General features: G+C 33.5%; 2 protein-coding genes across 2 annotated transcripts; one reads left to right on the forward strand and one right to left on the reverse strand.

The window, feature by feature from the left end:
• Window positions 1-8226: 8226 nt before the first annotated feature.
• On the reverse strand, window positions 8227-10040 carry LOC150101494 (E3 SUMO-protein ligase KIAA1586-like). The gene is made up of 2 exons (XM_090400814.1): window positions 10028-10040; window positions 8227-9236 (listed from the first exon to the last, which is right to left on the reverse strand). The coding sequence occupies exons 1-2, from the start codon at window positions 10038-10040 to the stop codon at window positions 8227-8229; spliced, it is 1023 nt and encodes a 340-aa protein (XP_090256940.1).
• Window positions 10041-10882: 842 nt separating this feature from the next.
• LOC150101495 (cytochrome P450 2J4-like) lies at window positions 10883-18606 on the forward strand. The gene is made up of 3 exons (XM_090400815.1): window positions 10883-11133; window positions 13118-13305; window positions 18330-18606. Exons 1-3 carry the CDS (start codon window positions 10883-10885, stop codon window positions 18506-18508), a joined length of 618 nt encoding a protein of 205 aa, XP_090256941.1. The 3' UTR covers window positions 18509-18606.
• The last annotated feature ends 5165 nt before the right edge of the window (window positions 18607-23771 follow it).

Here is a 23771-nt window from a genome sequence, read left to right on the forward strand (position 1 = left end):
AAATTCCTATGCGTTTGACAATGGGGTTCTGCTTCATAACGAACATATTTGTGGAGAGAATATTAGACAAGTAGTGCTACCGCGTGTGAAACGAGAAAATGTCTTAAAGATGGCACATAAAATCCCGCTTGCTGGATATCTCGGCGAAAAGAAAACCCGTCAGCGAATCAAGTACTCATTCTTTTGGCCTACCAATAAACAAGATGTGAAAAAATATTGCGAAAGCTGCAAGGAATGTCAAATGAGAAGGACTGCTACATATAGAGATAGAATCCCCAGACGACCTATCGTCAGACCAGAAACTCCGTTTGAGGTATGGAGCGTGGATTGTATCGGACCGCTAGAACCTCCATCGGGAAGAGGACATCAGTTCATAATATACGCTGTTGATTTATGCACTAGATGGGCCGAAGCCATAGCTGTCAAGGAAATAAGTGCTTAAACTACATGTAACGTTCTGATGAGGATTTTTACTCAGACTGGATTTCCTAAAATGGTCTGTACCGACCAAGGTACGAATTTTACATCTACACTCACTGAAGATTTTGAAGATCTGCTAGGCATAGCTCCACGTTTTTCCACTCCGGGACATCCTGAGAGTATGGGCGCTGTAGAACGTTGGAACAGAACTTTAAAAGAGATGATGAATAAGAATATACAGGAACATGGAAGAAACTGGGATTTACATCTTCCCTATCTTATATTCGCATACCGAGAAGTACCACATAGCACTACTGGGTTATCACCTTTCGAGTTGGTATATGGAAGATTACCTCCAGGCCCCTTATCTTTGTTAAAGGAAATTTGGACTGGTGGACGAGGCATCCCAACCACTGCCTCTCGCTCGATTGAAAATTATTTACAAGAGCTTCTTGAAAATCTAAGAAAAGCTCATGAAATTGCATCCGAGAATGCCAAAGGGTCTCAAGAACAATACTCCTCCAGATATAATCTTCGTTCCAAAGAAAAATCCTCCATTGTTGGTGAAAAGGTTTTAGTATTGTTACCTTCATCCTCTCATAAGCTTCTAAATACTTGGACAGGACCTGCTACAGTCGTCCAACTTACTAGACCACATACCGCGAAGGTTGAGATGAAGGATGGAAGTATCAGGGAGCTCCACATAAATAAGCTTCGACCATATATTCAAAGAATTAATCATATCGGTCTAGTTTTCGAGCTAGATGAAGATTTCGGAACACTCCACTATGCACCAGCTGACAAGATGAATAAATTAGTTGAAGATATTAGGAAACACCTTGAGGATATGAAAGCTCTCTTGATGGGAGAACAAAAACAAGAACTTTTTGACATCCTCCGGAAATATGCAGATGTTTTTAGTTCCAAACCTGGTCATGCCAAAGTTGACAGACACTCCATCAAAGTTACAGAGAACTGTTCCCCTAAGAGCCTCAAACCCTATAGGGTGCCAATCACTCTACAAAAGGAAGTAGATCGACAAGTCAAAAGAACTGTTAGATATGGGTCTCATTGAGCCAACTGTCAGTGAATGGGCTCATACCATGGTTTGTGTGGCTAAGAAAAATGGAAGTGTCAGACTATGCATTGACTTTAGATTGCTAAATAGTTTTACTATTCCAGATGCTTATCCAATGAAAATAGCTAGAGATTTACTATTTGAGGTAGGACAAGCAAGATTTATCACTGTAGTTGACCTCACCAAGGGATATTGGCAAATCCCTATGGAAAAGGAAGCAAAGCCCTTCACCACATTCGTGACGCATTCTGGTCACTATCAATGGAACGTCTTACCGTTTGGAATGAAGAACGCTGGAAGCACATTCAAGAAATCATTAGATAAAGCACTAGCTCCTCATAAGGCATACTGCCGATCTTATATCGACGATTTGGCTATATTTTCTAAAACATGGTCTGAACATCTCACCCATATAGATGAAGTCATCAAAACATTAAGAGAGGTGGGTTTAACAGTAAACCTAGAAAAATGCCAATTCGGGAAAAATCAAGTGAAGTTCCTAGGTCATTTCATTGGATCCGGTCAACATTCCCCAGACCCAGAGAAGGTCGAGGTTATAAAAGGTTTAGCGACACCAGCCACAAAGAAGGAAGTAAGAAGTCTACTTGGACTGGCTAGTTACTACTACAGTGACTACATACCACGATTCTCCCAAATTGTATTACCACTGACAAATCTGACTAAGAAAAGTGTCCCAAACAACATTCCTTGGACTACTGATGCTGATGAATCTTTTACGAAACTCAAAGAAGAGCTTATAAAAATGCCTTCTTTGCATACTCCAGATCTCGACAAGCCGTTCCAGTTGTATACGTATGCATCAGCAACAGCAATTGGCGCATGCTTAGCTCAAAACAACGAACAAGGAAAAGAATTGCCCATTGCTTTCTTCAGTAAGAAACTAAATTCCTGTCAAATGAAATGGTCAACCATTGAAAGGGAAGCTTTTTGCGTCTTGGAAGCGTTGAAAAAGTTTGACACATGGGTATTTGCTGCTGAAATACAGGTAATTTCAGATCATAACCCTCTGACCTGTCTAACTAAAAGTGCCCCTCATGGTGCCAAGTTGTCCCGATGGGCTTTAGCCCTACAACGTTATAATATGACCGTTACATATAGAAAGGGTAGTCGTCATGGTAACGCTGATGCCCTTTCCAGATTAAAAATTGATATAATTAATTAATGTTATTGTCTTGTTTCTTAATAATGATTATATATTTTCTTGATGTTTAGTTAATGATGATTATATAGATTTTTGTTGTTTATGGAAGATGCATCGCACCATAAAGCTGTCACCTCATTTCTTATATTTTAGAGTCAATTACTCGCCTGAGTTTTTTTTTTAGATGCAACATCGACACTCCTGTGACGGATGTGCTTCCCCCAAAGGGAGTTGTAAGGATTTTTGTTACAAAGACTTGCGAATTCTCTTTAAACTGTGTACTGGTGGCGAGGAGGCGCGGCAGTCGTGACAACGAAAGCAAAATGTGTCCGAAGTGAAAGAATAAGTACAACATTAGTGTTTGAAAGCAAATATAATTTTCTAGTTAGATCATGTACTATAGTATACCAGGTCATCGGCATTGCAAAAAGAGCTATGACTTAATTTCGGCGAATATTCATTTTGCATAACGATCAAGAGTTTCACCAGCTTTATCACTCATCACAAGTCCGAGTTTTACTTCTGTATTCTTATTTCGTTCAATCAACAGCAACTATACCTCTGCCTCTTACACCAGAGTCACATAATTTACATATATGTAGCACAGAACTACGCATCACTTTACTCTAGCTTCATAACTCTTAAAAATGTTGGTAAATATTAGATGGAATTCTTTCCTGCGTCTGTCAACCTCAGCCTATTAAATTTCGCCATTCTTTCACAATTACTCTTTCTTTCACTCACAGCGAAATGGTAGAATTATTTTCGGTTATGTTTAACATGTATTGCTAGCTGACATTCATATTCTGACTTAGGTGTAAACGCATTAATTGTTTCTATTACAAGATTTGTAATTTTCTTAACTGACAAAATTCTTATTCACAAAGTTTTAATTGCGCATCTATTTTTTAAGAATCACTTGCGAAAGAGAACTGCTCATCCATTTCACGCCTATAGTATTTACACGTATCTTACGAATTCTAGGAACCCATTATGATATTTCGTGATTTATAGAATTTCGAACTATTTCATTTAAAGTGAAATTCTGATCTTGACGACCTCTATTTGCCATGAATCCAACTTGCTTTTAACCAAGCTTCTCTTCCAAACGTTTTGTAGCTGTTTCACTGTTTCGAAATCTTACCAGCAACTGAGCAGGGAAATACGTCTGTAATTCTCCCATTCAGTTTTATTTCCCTTTTTATAGATGATACTATGAGAGCTCTGCTCCAATCATCTGGAATTCGAACCTCTGACCAGGGCTTATGAATTATGCAATGCAGCCACTGCAATAATTTTATACTTCCATATTTGAACATTTCTGGCCAAATATCGTCCACTTCAGTTGCCTGTTTTGATTTCTTTTTCTTCTTCAAATATGGATATATGTTTCCTCACTGCATTCGGGTTGAGAGTTTTCTACCATCATGCTGATACTGCTTGTTCCATTTAGCAGTCTTTCAAGTTACTTCACATTACTAGACTATATCTTCAGTTTTCACATCATCACCTTTACCATCTGTAATTCCTTTTACTGTACTTTTTCCTCTTTTTCTAGGATTTTTCAATAGCTTTCAGAATATTTTCCACCTTCCTAATATTTATTTTTTCTGTTCTTACCAAAGTCTATCCATTACTTTTGTTTAGCTAGTTTTAAAGGCTTCGCTTTCTTACATTTTTCTCTAAGAGCACAAGCTGACTTACTTGCCAGTAACTTTCGATATACTTTCTTCTTTTCCTTCCCTGCCTTTTTAACTTCCTGAGTCCACCATGGAGTTCCGATTTTTCTATCCTTATAGACAACTCCACCACATCTCTCTTTCTCTCTCTCTCTCTCTCTTGCTGAAATATTCAATGTTTTCTTTAGGATTTGTTACTGAATCTCCAATTTTTGGTTCTTGTTTCAAATTCTATCATTTTTTCTTCATACACGATATGCACCACGCATATCAGTATTTGCTACAAAGGTAACATTTTAGTGCTGTTTGCTATTGGACACTTTTTTACAGCAGTCTGAATTGTTACTACTTCGAAGAAAGATGACCATCTGAAAACTAGTAGGTTGCTTCGGAGGACTGGCTGAGAATCATACAATTTACATGTCTCTGTTATTTCAGAGGCTATTTGGAATCCAATACATGCAGGTAGAGGTGGAGATAGAGCAGGTGTACAGCAAAAAAAATCGACCATGCGATGGACACACTAATTAGCTTCTCAAAGGAAGATGATAACTTACAATTAACCAGATAAGCTAAATTTTGATTTTATCATAGAAAACGTAAATGACTTAGAAGTGTTCTTTTCGAACTTTGTAGAATTTCAGTAGAAAGAAAGTACAAACATATAATAATCATAAATATTTTGTCCGTCATATAAAAGTGTAATAGCCTTTGTGTAGTTAGAGAGATCAAGAGAAATTGTAATAATTTAAGCACATCTAGAAATAAAGTTGTTAATTATTCATGAAACAGCTCATGTTAACAAAGCAGTGTATACAATAACTAAACGAAACACGTGAAATTTAAAATAAAAGAGATATATGAAGTGTAAAATGCTAGAAAGTTAAAATGTTAATTGCTGTGCTTAATACTGACCAGCCTGTGTTCGCTACTTTCAAGAACGGAAAGTACAACATGAAACCCAACATAAGTTTGTATAGTACGAGGATAAAAGCTGTTTAATAAATTAAACAAGATAATACTAAATTAAATATAATTCGAAATCGACAAACCTTTACCAAATGCCAATGTAGCAAATCGAATTCATACATAAAATTTAAAACATTCGACAGATTTCCAACAGTTAAAATAATAATATTACTCAGAAATTGCCTCAAATAACATTAAATAACTAATTGTACCACTAAAAAATACTGACTAAACCTACAGTCCTATTTTCTCAACATCCTGGAAGAGAATAGGATCAAATTAAGTACTCCGATTTATCAACTTTGTACTTACTGCAGGACAAGAAAACGTGGAGAGGAAGCATGTCTTACTAATAATTAACTTGCTTTGTTGATAGTAATGATATGCAATGAAATAAAACGAATGATATGCAGTCATTGGTTACATATTATTGCTTCGTTATATTTGATATGCAACCTATCGTTACATATCAAACCTTTCATGTGAAGTTGTCAAAGCAGCAATGATGTTTCTTGCTAAAAACTGCAGATATCATTTTGCAGTCCTTAATAGAAATTTTCACTTTGATAAAATAGTAATAAAAGCAATATTTATAAATGCTATTATTATTACTCAATTATTGTTTACATATCCAGCTTAAAACTTGTTTCTCTTTGTAAAATATTTGTTTATGTTTTTAAATTGCTTGATTTGCTTTCTCTATGTATTTTTCTTAAGAGCATAACTCTTATAGTGGAAAAGCAAATTTTAACTTTTTTTCCCTAGCGACCAAGCACAGGCACATCGAAGGAATTTGAATGAGGATGATGTTTGCAACTACATCGAAGGTTATCTTGTTGAAATGAAAAAAAGGAAAAATGACCCAGATAATTCCTTTTCAGGTCAGTTCTGAATATATATGCTCACACAGGTATAAAATTTAGGTAGCATAAATTTTTAAATGCTAAACAGGGAAGGCACTATAAAAGTGTTTCTTGTGATATATTTTAAAACAAAATATTTGAAAACTAAGAAATAACTTTTTACTGAACAAATTTCTACCGTTTATAAAAATTACTGACTCGCATGCCTATAAAATGATTAATGTTTTAAACAGTTAAATGATTGTAATGAACTCCATTAATATTCAACGCCTACAGAATATTAGCAAGAAGGGAGTGCTTTGGATATTTTTCTAGTGTGTTAAATTTATGTAGTTTTAATTTATTTTTTCATTAATTTGGAAACATATCTATAGATTAGTCTCCAGACTTAACATAGAAGCTTTTCAAGCTACTTGAGACTTCTAGTAAGCAATGTGGTGTCTCACATCACTAGATGAATTCAATCCCCTTCGGTTAGTAAGTTATAAACATTAATGCCCATGTCAGGATTTGAATGTGTCTCGTTTAGACCTGGAAAAGATCCTTCGATCAGCTTTTTTGCTTCACAACACACATAAAAATTTAAACACGTAAAGGGTTTAAAAACAGGTACGGACTTCATAGACCTAAAATCAGCATATGACACCTTATGGAAAAATGATTTATGCTATACATCCAGCAGAATAATAAACCGCCAAAAGAATTTTAAAATTCTACACACTAATCACCGCAATAAGGAAAATAAGGGTGCATTTCAAATCACAAAATAGGGGAACATTTATCCAAAGCAGATTTCCCACAAGAATCTGTCCTTCCTTCAGCTTTATTAAACTTGCAAATCAGCGATATTCTTCCAGTTGATGAAAGCTAATAACACAGTAATCGCTACCCAAGCCAGTAATTTTAATACCTGGAGGAAACAATGCGTAAGGATGTGAGCTCACTACAAGACCAAATTGACGCTTGGGCAATCCGTTAACTCCCTCTTTTCCCGTTAACTCCCGTTATTTCCATCTAAATGACGAGGTTCTTAGTAAACTAAAAGTAAACGCCTACAACCGGATTTATTTCATAAAACTAACTCTTAGTGCTTTGGTATTATAATTAATCTCAGCCTCACATACTGACAATACGAGCTTCCAGCCACAACTTGGTGTTGTACATTTTTCACTCTTAGAACAGGAACCTTGGCTGTGATCTTCCCAGTGCAGAATATTGCTCATTAATTGGAACCCTATTTTACCACATGACTCTTGTGGATAGACATCTCAACATAACAATGAGAACTAGTTCTGCTACCTTAACATATATACCCTGAACTCCCGTGATTGCTTGTTCTTTACTATAGCTCGTGTCTGTGATGAAGAAAAAGAGAAGAAACTATTCTCAAAAAATAAATTAAATCACTTATAATACTTTTCCATAGGTCGAACTCCAACTCTTCACCTTACGTTCAGATCCCTCGTTTAGTTTAGGGACCAGATGATGATCCAGACGCACTTACACTGGAATGATCAACTATCAGCAAGCAGGTCGTGCCATAGTCATCTGTCAGATCTCCTGGATAGAATCTACATCGATTTTCAGCAAGAGAAGTCCGCCGTGACCTCTATATAAAACAATGAAGAAATTCATAGTCATCATATTGTGGGTGAAGCTGTGTGTACATATCATTGACGATTACTCCACACACTCTCTTTTGTTGGAAGCCTCAGTAACATGCACTCACTTTGAAATAGCGCATAAATACATAAATGGTTATAATGTATATACAACACTTTTTTCTAAATATAACTTTATCGGAACTCTACCATCTCATCTTGTAACTCAAGAAAATCGAAACATACGAGGCCTTTGAAGTTCTCGTTGTTTTACTTTCGACAAATGGATAGTATATATATCAAATGGAAATGAAACATTAAACATTAAAGCAAAGGTGAAAAAAAATTCGAAAAATACCTTAATTTTCACAATAGCTTCCAAATTGGGATCATCACACTGGTGTTGCCATCTTCACGAGTTCGTTCCTTACTCTTCGTGTCTGTTGCTAAATGTTTACCTTTCAGGAACCAGGAATTGATATGGTAAGTATCGAAAAACTGGAAGAGAAGGCCCAACCTGCTTGATGAACATTTGTGTACTCACTGTTTTCATTTGTAGAGAAGCTCTTGTCGGTGTGATAAACAGATTCATCTGTGAAAAGACACGCTCACATTCAGCAGCAGAAATGGGGATACCACTCATAGTGTTTATTAATTGCATGAGTGGTATCCCCATTTCTACTGCGGAATGTGAGGCATTCAGCAGTAGAAATGGGGATACACAGACAGCAGGCATTTTCTTCTCTGTCAGGAATTCAAGAAAACCTCTAACAACCTGTCGGTCTGGCATTCGTTGCCTTGTACACAGGCTCTCAACTTCAGTCTCACCGAAAGTAACATCACTTTCAGCACCGTCTGGCCAACATTCTGGATACAACACTTTTGTCCATTCTGGAATTTGCATCTCTTCTGCAGATAGAAGGCGAGTTTCCATTCGTTGTTTCAAGCAGTCATAAAAGTTTGTAGGATCAAGAGAACCATTCACAGTGTTGATCGATTGGTTACCCTCTTTTCCAGTCATTCCTTTAAAGTTTAGATTTTGAACTGCTTGTATAGCTTCACGATCAAAAGGCCCGCCATTGACTTTCTTGTCTTCAGACAGCCGAATCTGCCTTGATATACTGCTATGCGCTTTGTAGAGTGTAATATCCCTTCCTTGCAGTTCAACACTAAGCTCTGACAATTCTTGGAGAGCTTCACACATCAATCCAAGATCCAAAACAAAATCAATACTTGTTATTTTCTTCAAAAGGCCCCCATACATTACTCTTTCAGACTTGTCTCTGTTTTCATCTTGTTTTGCTGCTGTAAAATGAGCCACAAGTGCTTCATAATCTTTCCACGCCGCGGAAACACTTCCAAAATTAGAAGCCACCGAACATGTACTTAAAACTCTTCCAAATTTGAAAATTTCCTTGTCAGGATCTTCAGCTGCTTTGCGTAGTTCTCTAACATTTTTGGTGACTGGTGATAGAGACAGTAAAGTGTGTCAAGAAATGACTTGAAATGGTTGATTTGTTCTTAGAAGTATTTTTTTAAAACACTGCCAACAGAGAGCTCGAGTCTATGGATGGCACAATGCCAAACCAAAATGCGAGGATAGCGTTCCTTAATCAGAGCCACTACCCAACATCACAGGCAATTGCAACAAGATGTTTCTTCAAATAATCATCATGAAACCCCAATCCATTAAGGGTATTCATCAAGCTATGGACAATACCTTGTGCGGATATATTTTCTAACTCTGCAATGTCAATAAAAATACTTGTGTTGCTGCATATTAGTTAGCATTGTGCGTACATATATTATTAATGACAACTGGCTAATAGTGGTGCTTTCGTCAATTAAAAGGAAAATCTCACAGTTTGAGTCTATTATTTTTTTAAACGATTTTTTTCCATTTAAGTTCCACACAAGCATTTGTAGAATGTAGAATTCGACCCCGGTCACTGCACTTCAATTCTTGGAGGTCAATTTCTGATTCAATGTCATTTGAAATCTGGGTTTTCTTTGCGACTTTATATGCTGTTATGAAGATTCTACAAGTGACTTCTTTCTCATTTTCAAATTTTTTGAATAAGCTACCCCCAATTTTCGTTCTTTTGCAGATTCTATAATTTTAGCGGTAGGCAATGTGAGCTGAACTGTTCTTATGATCATGAATTTTTTTTACGTAGTGAAGTCATTTGATCTCTTTTTATTCCTATCATAATGAAAAATTTGAATATTTGCCCATGACTTTGAAATATTCATACCTTGCTTATTCATTTCTACTCCCAAACTTGCGACATCCTTACATATTTTACAGCCAATGTTTTTATTCTCCACCAAGAGCTATTCATTTCTGTTTGAAAAATCAGCTCTTCGATCTAGAGTCCAACAGTTAGGCAGATCTTCTTGTGGCTCTTTACTCGTGTATTCGTTGTAGCAACCGTAGCACCCACGCGTTTTATGCCTCCAATTTTGTATCACTATCCATCGTGTCTGTTTTTGCCCCATCACTATCATCACTATACTTGCTGTTCTCGAGCTTTAACCTTTCACTTGCGGGAGCGGAAGAGAAAAATTGTGTTAATTTACTATTCATCGCTTAAAACTGGTGAAACTTCCATGAAACACGTTGACCTCACTCAGCCACGTTGTAAAAGTTGACTCTACTTGCGTAGAGAACGTCTGTTTGTATACGTCTACATATAGAATATCCGTTTTCGGTAACTACCATAACTTCCGGCCGACTATCGATTCTAATCGAAAACTTCGATCTTTGAGGTTCAGTGTCAACAACACAAGATGGCAGCACTATATTGATGAACCAAAGATGACCTTTTATTTACGTTGTCAACGACCATAACTGAGAATTTAAAATGGAGGCAGTCCTAGTTTTGAAATTCTTATAAAATATGTGTTTAGGGACCATTAAAGTCCGAAACTTTTACTGGAATGAGTTCCGGCTGAAAAAAAGCCATGTATATAACGGGGCGCTCCGTCTCGCGGAGTACCACGGTTAATATGTGCACATATATATTAATGAATTCATTCTACATATATAGTGATCATATTAATTTCTTTTATTTTAAGCAGGATTTTATTAAACTTCTCTTCCAGAATATATGCTTCTGGGAAATGTTCAGATATTTTATGGAGCTGGAAGTGACACTACAAAGACAACTCTGTTATGGTGTCTATTAGTAATGGCAGCATACCCAGAAGTCCAACGCCGTGTTCAGGATGAAATCGATTCAACAATAGGAAGAGAAAAGACGGCTTCTTACGAAGACCGTTCGAAATTGCCTTATACTTATTCGACAATACTGGAAGTTATGCGATGGAAAACCCTCGCTCCATTGAATGTCTACAGGGTGTAAGTTGTTCCAAAACTAACTAAAAATCATTATTAATCTGTATCGTATATTATATTTTTATCATTAATTAAAGGAATAGATAATTCATATAATTAACAGAAGTTTAAATAAAGCATATTTTACTAAGAACGATAAAGAAAAGTTTAAAGAATTTTGTACTATTGTTGATCTGTTTATAAGTTGGAGGTACATTATTATATGAAATCACATACGAGATTTTCAAGAAACTCTTTTTGAATGCAAATAATTTTACTTAATTTGGACAGAAGTGATTACTTTGGCAACTATATCGTGTTACTTTTACGTAAGCTGTAGATCTGTTTGTACTTCTTTACCAAATTAATTTCATGGAGAAGACCAATATAAATTGATCTAGAGAATTCAAAAGTAGAAATATGCGAATAGGGAAAAAACAGACATTCAAAATTAGCGAACTCAATTCATATAGTTCTGTAGTCAGTAGTATATGCTATGTAAAACAACCAACTTCTTGCATCCATTTAAATAAAAAAGGAAGAGATTTCCAAACACAATTTTTATCACAGAACGTCTCCTCTGATTGTTCGTATATGCTTGCAACTCTAATAATCGTACGAATTACTCAAAAGGGAGTATAATATGCTATGCTTATGCAATTCAAGAATTGATAGAGTACTCATAGAATACTCTGCTCCTTAGGGAATCGGATTCTCTGAATTAATCAGATGATCTCCTGCTGCTGATTATCCTTTATGATAATATTAATGTTTCAACTTCAGTTACATTATACACATTTTTCAGATAATCTGAAGTGCTCAGTTGTATGATTCCAATAATTTCCATAACTTCTTTATGGTGTTGAATTGCTTTATTCCTTTGTTCTTTGCAATGCACAAAATTCACATCCGTTTTGCCTCAAATAATTTCTAAACTCTTTAAAGCAATAGATTAAAGTAACGTAATCATTATTCAAGTTTCGAAAAGTTTAAGATTTTTTTTATTTTATTTCATTTTATTATGTAAATGTGTAAATTTATAAGTCTTTGTTATACAAGATATAATAAATATGTTATCTTAAATGAGTTTTGATACAAAGTAGAATGTAGTGGCAATTCACATTTCAGACATAATTTACATACTAGCTTTCCTTATTCCTCAAAGATTGTACTTATTAGTTTAAATGAAGAACAGCTCATTGTCATTATTCTTTATATGGCCGAAAAGGCTGTTCCAAGAAAGGGCTGAGGAGTTTAATACGAGATATCGAGAAACAATATCCAATACCCAAAATATAGAAAGTAAGCTCCTCCACATATCATACCAAAATGATTTCACGTTATAATGAATTTTATAAAAGGCATCATACAAAAAATAAAAGAATACCAGATAGATAAATAATAGAAGAAAATTGGTTACAACGCATAGAAAGAATGAAGAATAATAGGATTCCTAAATTAACACTAGAATATAAACTTACAGGAAGAAGAGATAGTGGACGTCCAAGATTAAGATGAAAAGATCAACCTCATCTTCAGAGCAGGTACAGGAACTAAATAAGCCCATACCTAACTTATTCAGAAGGTTGAATGGTCACCTAATGTTCAGAGCAGGAACAGCACATAATATAATCCTATTCCTACGTTGTTCAGACGACAATGATGTATTTTACTAGGAAACATGGCTGACATGACGTTTAGAATGTAGTGCGTTGAATTGTATATTCGTCCCTCAGATATTCGCCAATCACAGATCGAATTCAAAGAGATAAGCAGCACAGTTTTTTTAATCTTATGGTTTTCTGATAAAGTATTATGCAATAAAAAAGGCTTAACGTGATAGTTATTTGAAATTTTGATTTTTGTCAGTTTTGATTTTGATGAATTATGACTGATCATTACTACTACTAGTGTTACTATTACTAATACTACTGCTTATAATATTCAACAACCTATAGGACATATTTAACCGATCTACATATTCTTCGGATTTCTTTATAATATTTAGTGCTAGCGAAGATACAACAATTGGAGGCTACGATATTCCTGAGGGCGCAGTTATTGTTACCAACCTCTGGGCGATTCACCATGATCCAAAGCTTTGGAAAAATCCAGATGAATTTATTCCAGACAGGTTTTTAACACCAGATGGAAAATCTGTGGTAAAGCCAGAATATTTTATTCCATTTTCGATGGGTAAGTAAATTTCCGAGAAACTATATTATTCGTTACAGAAGCATTGTACGTAGATTTAAGATATTCGGTTTAAGAAATCATATTTGGCCAAGAAGTGCTATTGAATTCTTTATATTCATGAATTCATCGCATAAAAAATATTTTAATTCTTTGCTTAACGACATACAATAGGTGAGTTGAATAGCTTAATGCACATGATTTACAAATAAAGAATTTTATTAAGTGATTAATATACAATGTACATTGTACTATGTGCATTGTTATTTTAATCTCACTTAAGATTTCTTTGGTTATATTTCATTAATTACCGATTTATTTAAATAAATAAAATTAAAAAAATCACCATGTAATAAAATCCAAAAAAGGGATTTATTCTATATAAAGAAAATATGCACACTTCGTTGCTAAAATCTTAAAGTGAGAGGTTGAAAGTTTAAGTGAAATCTCTAAGATATAATGTTTTGTAGCAGACAATTACACTATAAAGAAGTTTCTATGCATGAAATCAAGTGCAGTTTGTACAAAGATTACCAGACTTGCATCATTATCCAACACCGAGAGCAGGGCCGGCGGAAGCGACCATGCAGAGCATGCGGTGAATGAGGGCGCCACTACGATGGGGGGGGGTCGCAGCCAGGGAACGGTTCATAATATCATAAAAACAAAAAATTCTTAGAATGATTAATATTAAAATAAATAAGGCCGCATACACCGAATAAAAATTAAAAAAAAATTATTGCAGCCTCTTTCTTCAGCCAGCTGTTTACAATTTGGTAGCGAGAGCAGGCTAAATGCTTGCCTGCAGAATGTTGTGTCTACTGCAATCTATGTAAAGTGAAACGGTGAACGGTTTTCATGCGCAGAAACGAATTTTCCTACAAAACATTTTTTGCTAGTTAACCAGACATATGGCACACATCTCAGTAGGCTACTGACAGTAGCGCAGTGCCGACAATTATTTCGTCTCTGTGTCGTGTTGTGAAATAATTTCTTGTGGATATAAAATAGAAATGGAATCAAAAATTAAAAAAAAAGTTATTCGGTGCACAAAATCATAAGTGTCATGCTGCGTAAGAAATAGATATTAAGAAACAAACTGGGGCTCTTAATAAATTTGTTAAAATATTAAAATATTCTAATGCAGATTTAACCAACTCGATACATCAGAAATCAGAGTTGAATAACCGTGCACATCAGCCAGTTTACATGAAAGTACTATTGCAACTATTGAACAAGATAATTGAACATAATTTAAGTGAAAAATAGTTAGGATTTAGTCAACTACAACAAGATTTATTTATAGTTGACCACGAAACTAACACATTGTTAGTCTTTTCAAATTTAGAAGATCCAGGTGAATGGGGAAATATTGATGAAAAATTACGAGTTGTTTTAATTGAAATGGGGTCTGTTCAAAATAAAAATATAGTATATCCCAGAGATACATATGGTCGTAAATTTGGCGACACGTATTATAATAGAAAAATGGAAAACGGGAGCACTTGCCAAGAACATGGCTCATTTATTCCGAAATTTTAAATTCTGTTTTTTGCTTTTGTTGCAAACTTATCGCATCTACTGAATCAACTGAATCACGTACTAATTGTACAAGGTTATAACGATTGGAGAAATGTAAGTACAACTTTACAATGAGAATAGTTTAACTCACATGAAAAATTTCTTAAAATGGAAGGAACTTGATAAAAATAAAAAACTGCTATTGATTTCCAGACTCAAAGCATGTATGAAACGGAAAAGAAACAACGGTCGAGTGTTTTAGAACGCTTGAGTGAAATTATAAAATTCCTTGGTAGTCGAAATTTAGCTTTTCGCGAATCATCTGATAAATTATATGAAAGGAATAACGGCAATTTTTTAAAATTAGTCGAACTGTTTGCTATTGATCCCGTTATGAAAAATCATGTTGAAAGTGCCCTACAACGAAACAATAGAGTACACTATTTGAGTAAAGACAGTCAAAATGAAATATTGGAAACTTTAAGTAATGCAATGAGCGATACAATTTTATTATCAATTCGCAAATCTAAATATTATTCCATAATTTTAGACTGCACACCTGATGCAAGTAAAACAGAACACATGACCATTATTATTCGCTTTGTTTCCTGTGACAATGGAATCGTCAAGATCAGAGAAACCTTTTTAGGTTTTGCAGATATATCAGATTTCACAGGACGTGGTTTATGTGCAACAATAATGGACCAACTGGAAAAATGGAACATTCCCAATGAAGGCATACGAGGTCAAGGGTATGACAATGAAGCAAATATGAAAAAGAAAAAATATCGGCTCCAAAATTTGCTTTCGAACAAAAATCCTCGCGCTTTTTACGTGGTATGTGCTGCTCATAGCACGTAAAAAGCCAAAGTGAATGCAGATACAATTAGTTTCTTTGCAATTATTCAAGAAATATTAAATTTCTTTTCATTCTCTTACAAACGTTGGGCAATCCATTTAAAGCTCGTAAAAAATTTAACATTGAAACAGGCATCAGAAACGCGATGGGAAAGTAAAATTAATGCAATCCGCCCTCTACGATATCTGTTAGGAGAAATTTATGATGCACTTTTTGAAATTTCAAATAATGAAAATTTTAATAAAGAAACTCAGCATGAAGCAAAAACATTATGTGCTAAAACAAAGGACTATAAATTTATTTGCTCTCTTAGAACTTGGAATAATTTACTTAACAGAATAAACCCTGTGAGTAAAATGCTTCAAGACAAAAATATGAACATTACACTTGCTTTAGAATCTATCGAAAGCTTAAAATATTCTTACAAGAGAATATTTTTAAGCTTTCGATATCGATCAGATACAAATTTTAAAGAAGTTCTAAAAACGGCAAAATAACTGAGTGAAGCGGTGGATGGAGAACATAAATTTAAAACTGGTACGGAAGTTCGACGAAGAAAGAAGACATGACAATTGGACTACGAGCATCATGACGAAACGCCGCAATCGCCAGAAGATAAATTTAGAGAGAATGTGTTTTATATACTTCTAGACGTTGCAATTTGTTCGTTAATAGAACGTTTTAAACAACTAAAAACATATTATGATAATTTCAATTTATTTTATAGATTACTACAAATTTATAACGAAGATTTACGAAGAAATTGTGACGATTTAGAGATTCGCTTGAAGGACTGCAACAATAAATATGTAAATGCAATAGAACTATAGACGAGTTATGTGCTTTCCGGGATATTTTTCGGAAGGATAATTTAAATATTCAAAAGCCCTTTCGATATTCTTAATTTTATTGTGTCCAACAATTTATCTTTCCCTAACTTGTCAATTATTTTAAGAATACTATTTTTTTTTTTTTTTTTTTTTTTTTTTTTTTTTTACTATTAACCTTATCTGTTAGTGTAGCGAACGGTGAACGTTCCTTTTCCAAGTTGAAAATTGATTAAAAACTACTTAAGAATAAGTACGTCACAAAAAAGGCTTCTTAGTTTGGCGCTAATAGCTATTGAAAATGATATATGTGAAGAAATAGACGTTAAGACCATTATTTCTAATTTTGTGAATATGAAATCAAAAACCTTAAAATTTTAATTTAAAAAATTTCAAGTATATTTATGTAATTTAATTTATTTTCTGTTATTCTGTAAAGATGTTATTTTTTTGAATACTTATATTAAATGTTCTAATTATTTGTGAATTCTTTTCTTATTTTCTCATCTATCTTGAGTTTCTTTTATTTTCCTAAAGTTCCACTCATAAAAATTATTAAAATTTTTTACAAGTTACTAAGAATTTAGTAACTTGTAAAATGCAAGAATTTTTTAAACTTTAGTTCAAATAAATTTTAACATTAATTAAAATTCATTTTAATTTTGTTTGGGTTTTAGGTCAATGACAAGGCTATAATCTCTGTATCATTATATTGAACGATTAAAGTGAAGAGTGGCTTTATGAAAATTTGCTTTAACTTTTGAGAATTTTTTGAATATTCGGATTTTTAACGATTATCCTGCCTAGTCAACACCCCCGGTTCGTTACATTTAGCGAACCAACGTGCGGCTGTTCTGTCAATATTTATTTAAGAAATTTCAAATAATTTAAATTTTTATTATCGTAAAAGAACCACACACTCCTGGATCGTTACAGGGGCGCTTAGATAGAAATTGCATGCTGGCGGCAAACACTCTAGCGCCGGCTCTGACCGAGAGCATAAAAAGAAGCAAAGACAATAACATCACTAAGAAAGCTTCGAGTTAAGCGAATTCGTAGATACTTGGTTGCAATACCTTAACCTACGACCAAAAACTCAAACTATCAAACAACAGGTCGTAATTGCCAGAGAAGGACAGAATATCAAATCACTAAAGTAATTCTGAAGAACATGAATGTTTCATAAGATCCCAAGGAAGTGACCAGAAGACAGTGAACAAAACTTCCTTAAATTGTTGCAAACTCATACAAAGAAACTGAACAAAAGCTTTTTGCTGAAATCTAAAATATTTCCATAATGAGCGGGAATGCCCATGATGGAATACCCATTCCTTGGATCATTCTTGAACCATTTGTTCTACTAACTTTGCAGGAAAAAATAATACTCAACAATAAACATCTTTTCTTCCAGCGTCAAACTATTGCTAGAGCTAAAGGTCATGTCACTGACTCTATCGTGCTTTTCTATTAATGTGCATCGAGGCGAACAGCATATCTAACATAGCGTGTACTGAAGGGGGATGTCAAAGTTCAGTACTCTTTTTTTTGTACATAATATGGTATATCACAACACCATCAATTACGCAATTGAACTTGTTTTTATTTAATTACTTCACTTTCCACGTGAATCCTGCAAAAATATACACAAACTTGTAAAGGTTAGAATGAGTATATTAATTTCAAAAAGAAACGCCCTTCACGTAGAATTCATACCATGCTTAAACGTGAACACATATTATTATTAAGCTCAAATAGCATTTGAATTTATAATTTGCATAAACGTTAGTTAAAAATCCTAATTTGGTACTATGTTTTTTTAGGTAAACGATCCTGCCCAGGCGAGAAAATGGCGAACGTTGAGGTATTCTTATATTTCACAGCTCTCCTGCAACATTTTGATGTAAAACCACCGAATGGTAACACTGTAGACTTAAGAGGAATTCAGATGGTAACATTTAGTACACACAAACAAAAACTGTGTTTAGTGAATAGAAAATAGCATATCATAAAATAACACCAATTAAAAAACATAAAATTAGTACAATAGGATATTCATCAAAAAAAAGAACGAAAGAAAAGAAAAAGAAAATTAAAAAAAGAAGAAAAAAGAAAACTAAAAGAAGAAAAAAGATAAGAAAATTTAAAAAAAAGAAAAAACTATGAACAAAATTGGAAATCCTTACATTATTATTATTAATATTATTTCTTCGTTTTTGTAAATTTTTATGCAAATGTTTGTAGATATATAATAGAAATAAAATTACCAAAAATTGTGAATTCCAAACTTACTAATTCTGCAACATATGACCAGAGCAGTTAATGTCTTGGAAATTTATAACATACAATCAAAAACCGATTATTATTATTTATAAAAACATGGAGATAGCAGTAAGAAAATGGATAGGTTTGTACGACAAATAAAAAAATAATGTCATAATATAACATACTGTATATAAATCATTTTTCATAAAGACTGGCTCCTCAGTTTACATTTTTGCATTAAGAAACCTTTCTGCGTTTTCGTAATTCCACTTCTTAGCTGTTCTGTCTGGTTTATGGAACGAATTCTTTGGTGCAGTCATCACCATTACTTGCCTTCACTTCTTCGCATCATCATTCGTCAGAACAGATCTCTTCCATCAATGTTGTTTAATTTTTCGCAAGTGATGGAATTCAGATTCATGCTTTCCCTTGCTGATTATTCCTCTTTTATCGGAAGATAAACTACATATTTTGAAATTAAGCACTTACGCGTTCGTAGAGTATTGGGAAAACGTTAAGACACATTCTTCGAGTGGAATAGGGCTGGATTTTATTTTTTCTCATCATACATGGAATCCTTATATTGGATTTTCGGTTAGTTGGATTCATGCGAGACCAAATTGCTTTTTCCTTAAAATAGAAAAAAAAAATGACCGGATAAACGCATGGAATTACCAAAGAAATTTATTAGCTAGCGCCTGGAAATGAGTCATTCTAAAATTATGCTGACTTATTTTGTCGTTATTGGAATTGCTTTCCTTAGAATATATCTAACAAATGAAAATCACTAAAGTATTTGAAACTGAATACTTCAACATAACGGCAAGCACTTACGAGTGACGACTGCAACAAGTCAGTTAATTTGCTGAATGCACAATTGCACAGTTGCTTACCCTGTGAAGCAAAGACAAACAATGGTAGACTTCTTGGTGTCTCGTCAAAGCACTGTAGTTTCTAAGTAGATATGCATTACAACCGGCTCTATGACTGCTGGGCAAAATAACAGATATCGTCTGAAAAACAACTCATCGACCACCATCTTTGTTTTGTTCTCTATATCTCCCTTCAATATAGAAGCTCCTAACGCTAGTACAAACACAGACATAATTAATTCCATCTCGCAGGACAACAACGTAGTAATTTTTCGAATCGAAAATATCGTACTACACTAATACAATAGTATCTCGATAATCCGAACCTCTTTAGTCCGAACTCTCCAGTAATCCGAACTGCAGTTTGAAAGAAAAAAAAAGTTTTATTTATTATTTTTATTTTATGTACTATTATTTTTATTTAATAATTATTATTTTAACTGTTATTATTTATTTTATTATTATTACAGTAGAGTACAGTATTTTTTCATAATGTCGATTGTCCAGTTATACTTTAGACCTATTTTGATTTGTCGTGTGTTCAAGTTTGCTTTTTTATACTGTACAGTACGTACTGTATTGTCGGCATGTATCACTGCTGTCCTTAATGAACTGATTAGTCACCACTATTGCAGTGTTTGTTTATCTTTACGTTCCTCCAACAACTACTTAGCCTAAAGCCTGGTTGTATATAACGCTCAGATTTTCTTTGGTTATTGAAATGAAACGTTGTCTGAGTTGTCGTATACGATCAGAGCTAATAATCAGTGAAATAATAATAATAAATAAATATTTATTTGTGGTGCCATATGAAGTTATCTAATAATAATAATAAGAAGAATGAAGAAAAACGAGAATGAAAAATCGACAGTAGTAATACGAATTTTCAGTTATCATTGCTATAATTGATGTATAATTTCTTTTGAATAAGAGTTCAAATTTATTTCCAAAAGAAATTTGTATTTCTGATGGAATTAGTGTAAGATATGCATTAACAATATCGCCTTTTAGTTGGAAAGAGTTACCCGAAAGAGCTAAAAACAGAATTCTTGGTTAATAAAATATAACCATCAGCTGAAGTCAGAAATTGGTTTACTATCTTTGGACAAAATAAGAAATTGGATGAGCGAATCAACATGGAAATATCATATATTACTTGCCAAAGGAAGAAAAAAATCAAAAACATTAACAAGGTTAATAGGGATGCCTGTTCTTGATTTAAATGAAATTGGATGCCTAAAATGTGAAAACATAACATGTACGTTTAAATGCTTTTGGAAACATAACGAAAGATTCTGTGCTTTTAATAATTATCAGAAGATAATTAATAAAAGATGGCATATATGTATGGTATTCAAAAAAATAAATATGCAACCCTTAATTTTACTACAGTAATACATTCCCAACGAACACCAAATGAAATATTAACTTTCAGATGAGAGTCACATTGTCAAAAACCATATGATGGCAATTCCACAAGCATGGAAGGACCTTTGGTGTATTTTTGAATTTATTTATTTTCTGTATTGCTAGATTCAGTAAATACAATTTGTAAATAATATTTTATTCAAATAAAATGTGTAAATTTAAATGAACAATTGGGTGTCGTTGACATGTTATACAAATTTAAGAAGGAGAATTACATTTTTTTCCTTGTGAAATTTCATGCCACAAATTAACCAGAGAATTTTTTTTTGATTCATTGAATTAAAAGTCTTATTTGTTCATGCAAGCCCTCAAATATTTCAAGAAACTGTTAAATCTTAGAAGCAAAAGGAATAATAGGGTTTTAAATTAATAGCCAGAATTTTAGTGAAGATTTCACCTGAAAAGTTACAATACTGTAAGAATTTGGCTATTTTATTTTACAGAGTCATTTGTTAATAATAATATTATTATTATTATTAATATTATTATTATTAACAAATAAAAGTCAAATAAAAGGTAACATAGAAATTAACAAAATATATATTGCAGAACTAATATTCATTTGAAATAACAAGAAATAACTATTTGTTTGTTGTGCTGGCAAAAGAAATTTCTAAAGAAAACGCAAGGGCTAGTTCAAAAACCTTGTTTCTCGCAAATATCCGTTAATTAAATTTATTAATGCTAAAGAAAAAAAATAGAATAAATTTCAGTTACAGAAATAGGTTAAGAGCACAAGGAATCGCAGGTAAAATTGATTGTCAATATTGGTTTTAAAAAATTAAATGTAAGCCTTAAGTTAGTACACGAATAAATTCCTATGGTAATGAAGAATGAATAATTTTAGGATATGTGTCATTGTTATCATTTGAATAGTATAATCCCTTAGTCATATATAAGTATTTAAGAAATATCCAAACTTGAGGAAATGCTACCTTTTGAACAATACCGCAATTTACGGATGTGACTCATGTTATCTTCATGAAAGACCCTTTGAAGAAAACTGCTCGCTGGGGGATATTGCTCATGAAGATAACATAGCATCTACATTCTGTAATCTAAAGGAATAAGTACTCAACTATTTCAGGTTACGGTAAATTTAGAGAAATTTTGTTCTTTGTGGTTTTTGTGTTTGTGTTGTGGATATAAAATTCAACTATTTTGGAATATTCGTATTTAGAAGAGCCATTCTGGAAAGCTGTAAGTAATTTTAACTTAACCATAACAATTGATAATTGTAATTTCAATAATCACTGCTCATATGTTTTTGGTAAGTGTAATTCTAATACTGAATAGTTTTTTTTCTTTTTCATAAGAATAATGATAGGGTACATATTAGAGTATCAAAATGGATGCATTAGGGACTTTTCATGTCTAATGTGTATGTGTGTGTTTAAGGACACCATTATAATTAAATTATTCAGAAAACCTAATCACACTCACCATCATGACGTACTCTAAGAATTCCCACCCTTTAACAGTAACGAAATTCCCCAAAACGTATTGGAAATTTAGTACAATCATCTATAGAAGAAAAAAACTGTATGTTTGGGTGACATAGCATGTAATTAAATTATTCAGAAAACCTCGAAACTCTAAATTTCTAAACACATAACATCACGATTCTTACTTCTAAATATCACCAAACACACCACGTGATGTCCCCAACAGACGAGGGCCCCAGCGAAATTCCAAACATTCCAAACTCTATAATAACAAACATTCACGTCACAATTCCTTAACTTATCTTGATCTTGATCTGGTCAGTAGTGTTCCACAAATCACGACACAATTCCTTATACACTAATATATCTCCCTTTTCCATTCAAAACAATAACGTCACTTATTTACATCTAACATATGACGTCACTTATCTACATCTCATAACAACAAACATCCATGTCACAATTTCTTATCTTATCTTGATCTTGATCTGGTCAGTAGTGTTCCACCAATCACGACACAATTCCTTATACACTAATATATCTCCCTTTTCCATTCAAAACAATAACGTCACTTATTTACATCTAACATATGACGTCACTTATCTACATCTCATAACAACAAACATCCATGTCACAATTCCTTATCTTATCTTGATCTTGATCTGGTCAGTAGTGTTCCACCAATCACGACACAATTCCTTATACACTAATATATCTCCCTTTTCCATTCAAAACAATAACGTCACTTATTTACAAATAACAAATCACGTCACTTATCTACATCTCATAACAACAAACATTCATGTCACGATTCCTCATCTTATCTTGATCTTGATCTGGTCAGAAGTGTCCACCAATCACAACACGAATCCTTATATCAACCATCACACATAATACCATACGCGAACAAAACACAAGAACGGAAGCCATCGACACATATGCCCCCAAGGAAATTCCTAACATTCTAATTCCATGAAGCCACGCCCATAACGACGTCATCAACCAATGACATTACGATTCCTTATCTTATCTTGATCTTGATCTGGTCAGAAGTGGCTCCCCTACTACTTACATCGAATCCTCAAATATGATATGCCATTCGAGATTGCATGATACTAAAATAGCTGATGCTACTTCTGTCAACAGATAACAATTTTGTTGGTAACAGATGTTATCTGTTAACAACAAAGTATTGTGCTGTATCTGTTCCTCATCTTTACTTCAACCATACCTTCTTATTAAATACGTGTACGTT

This window comes from Typopeltis vanoorti, chromosome 11, assembly GCF_054136105.1.
Source record: "Typopeltis vanoorti isolate ZY-2024b chromosome 11, IOZ_Tvanoo_1.0, whole genome shotgun sequence".
NCBI classification, from domain to species: domain Eukaryota; kingdom Metazoa; phylum Arthropoda; class Arachnida; order Uropygi; family Thelyphonidae; genus Typopeltis; species Typopeltis vanoorti.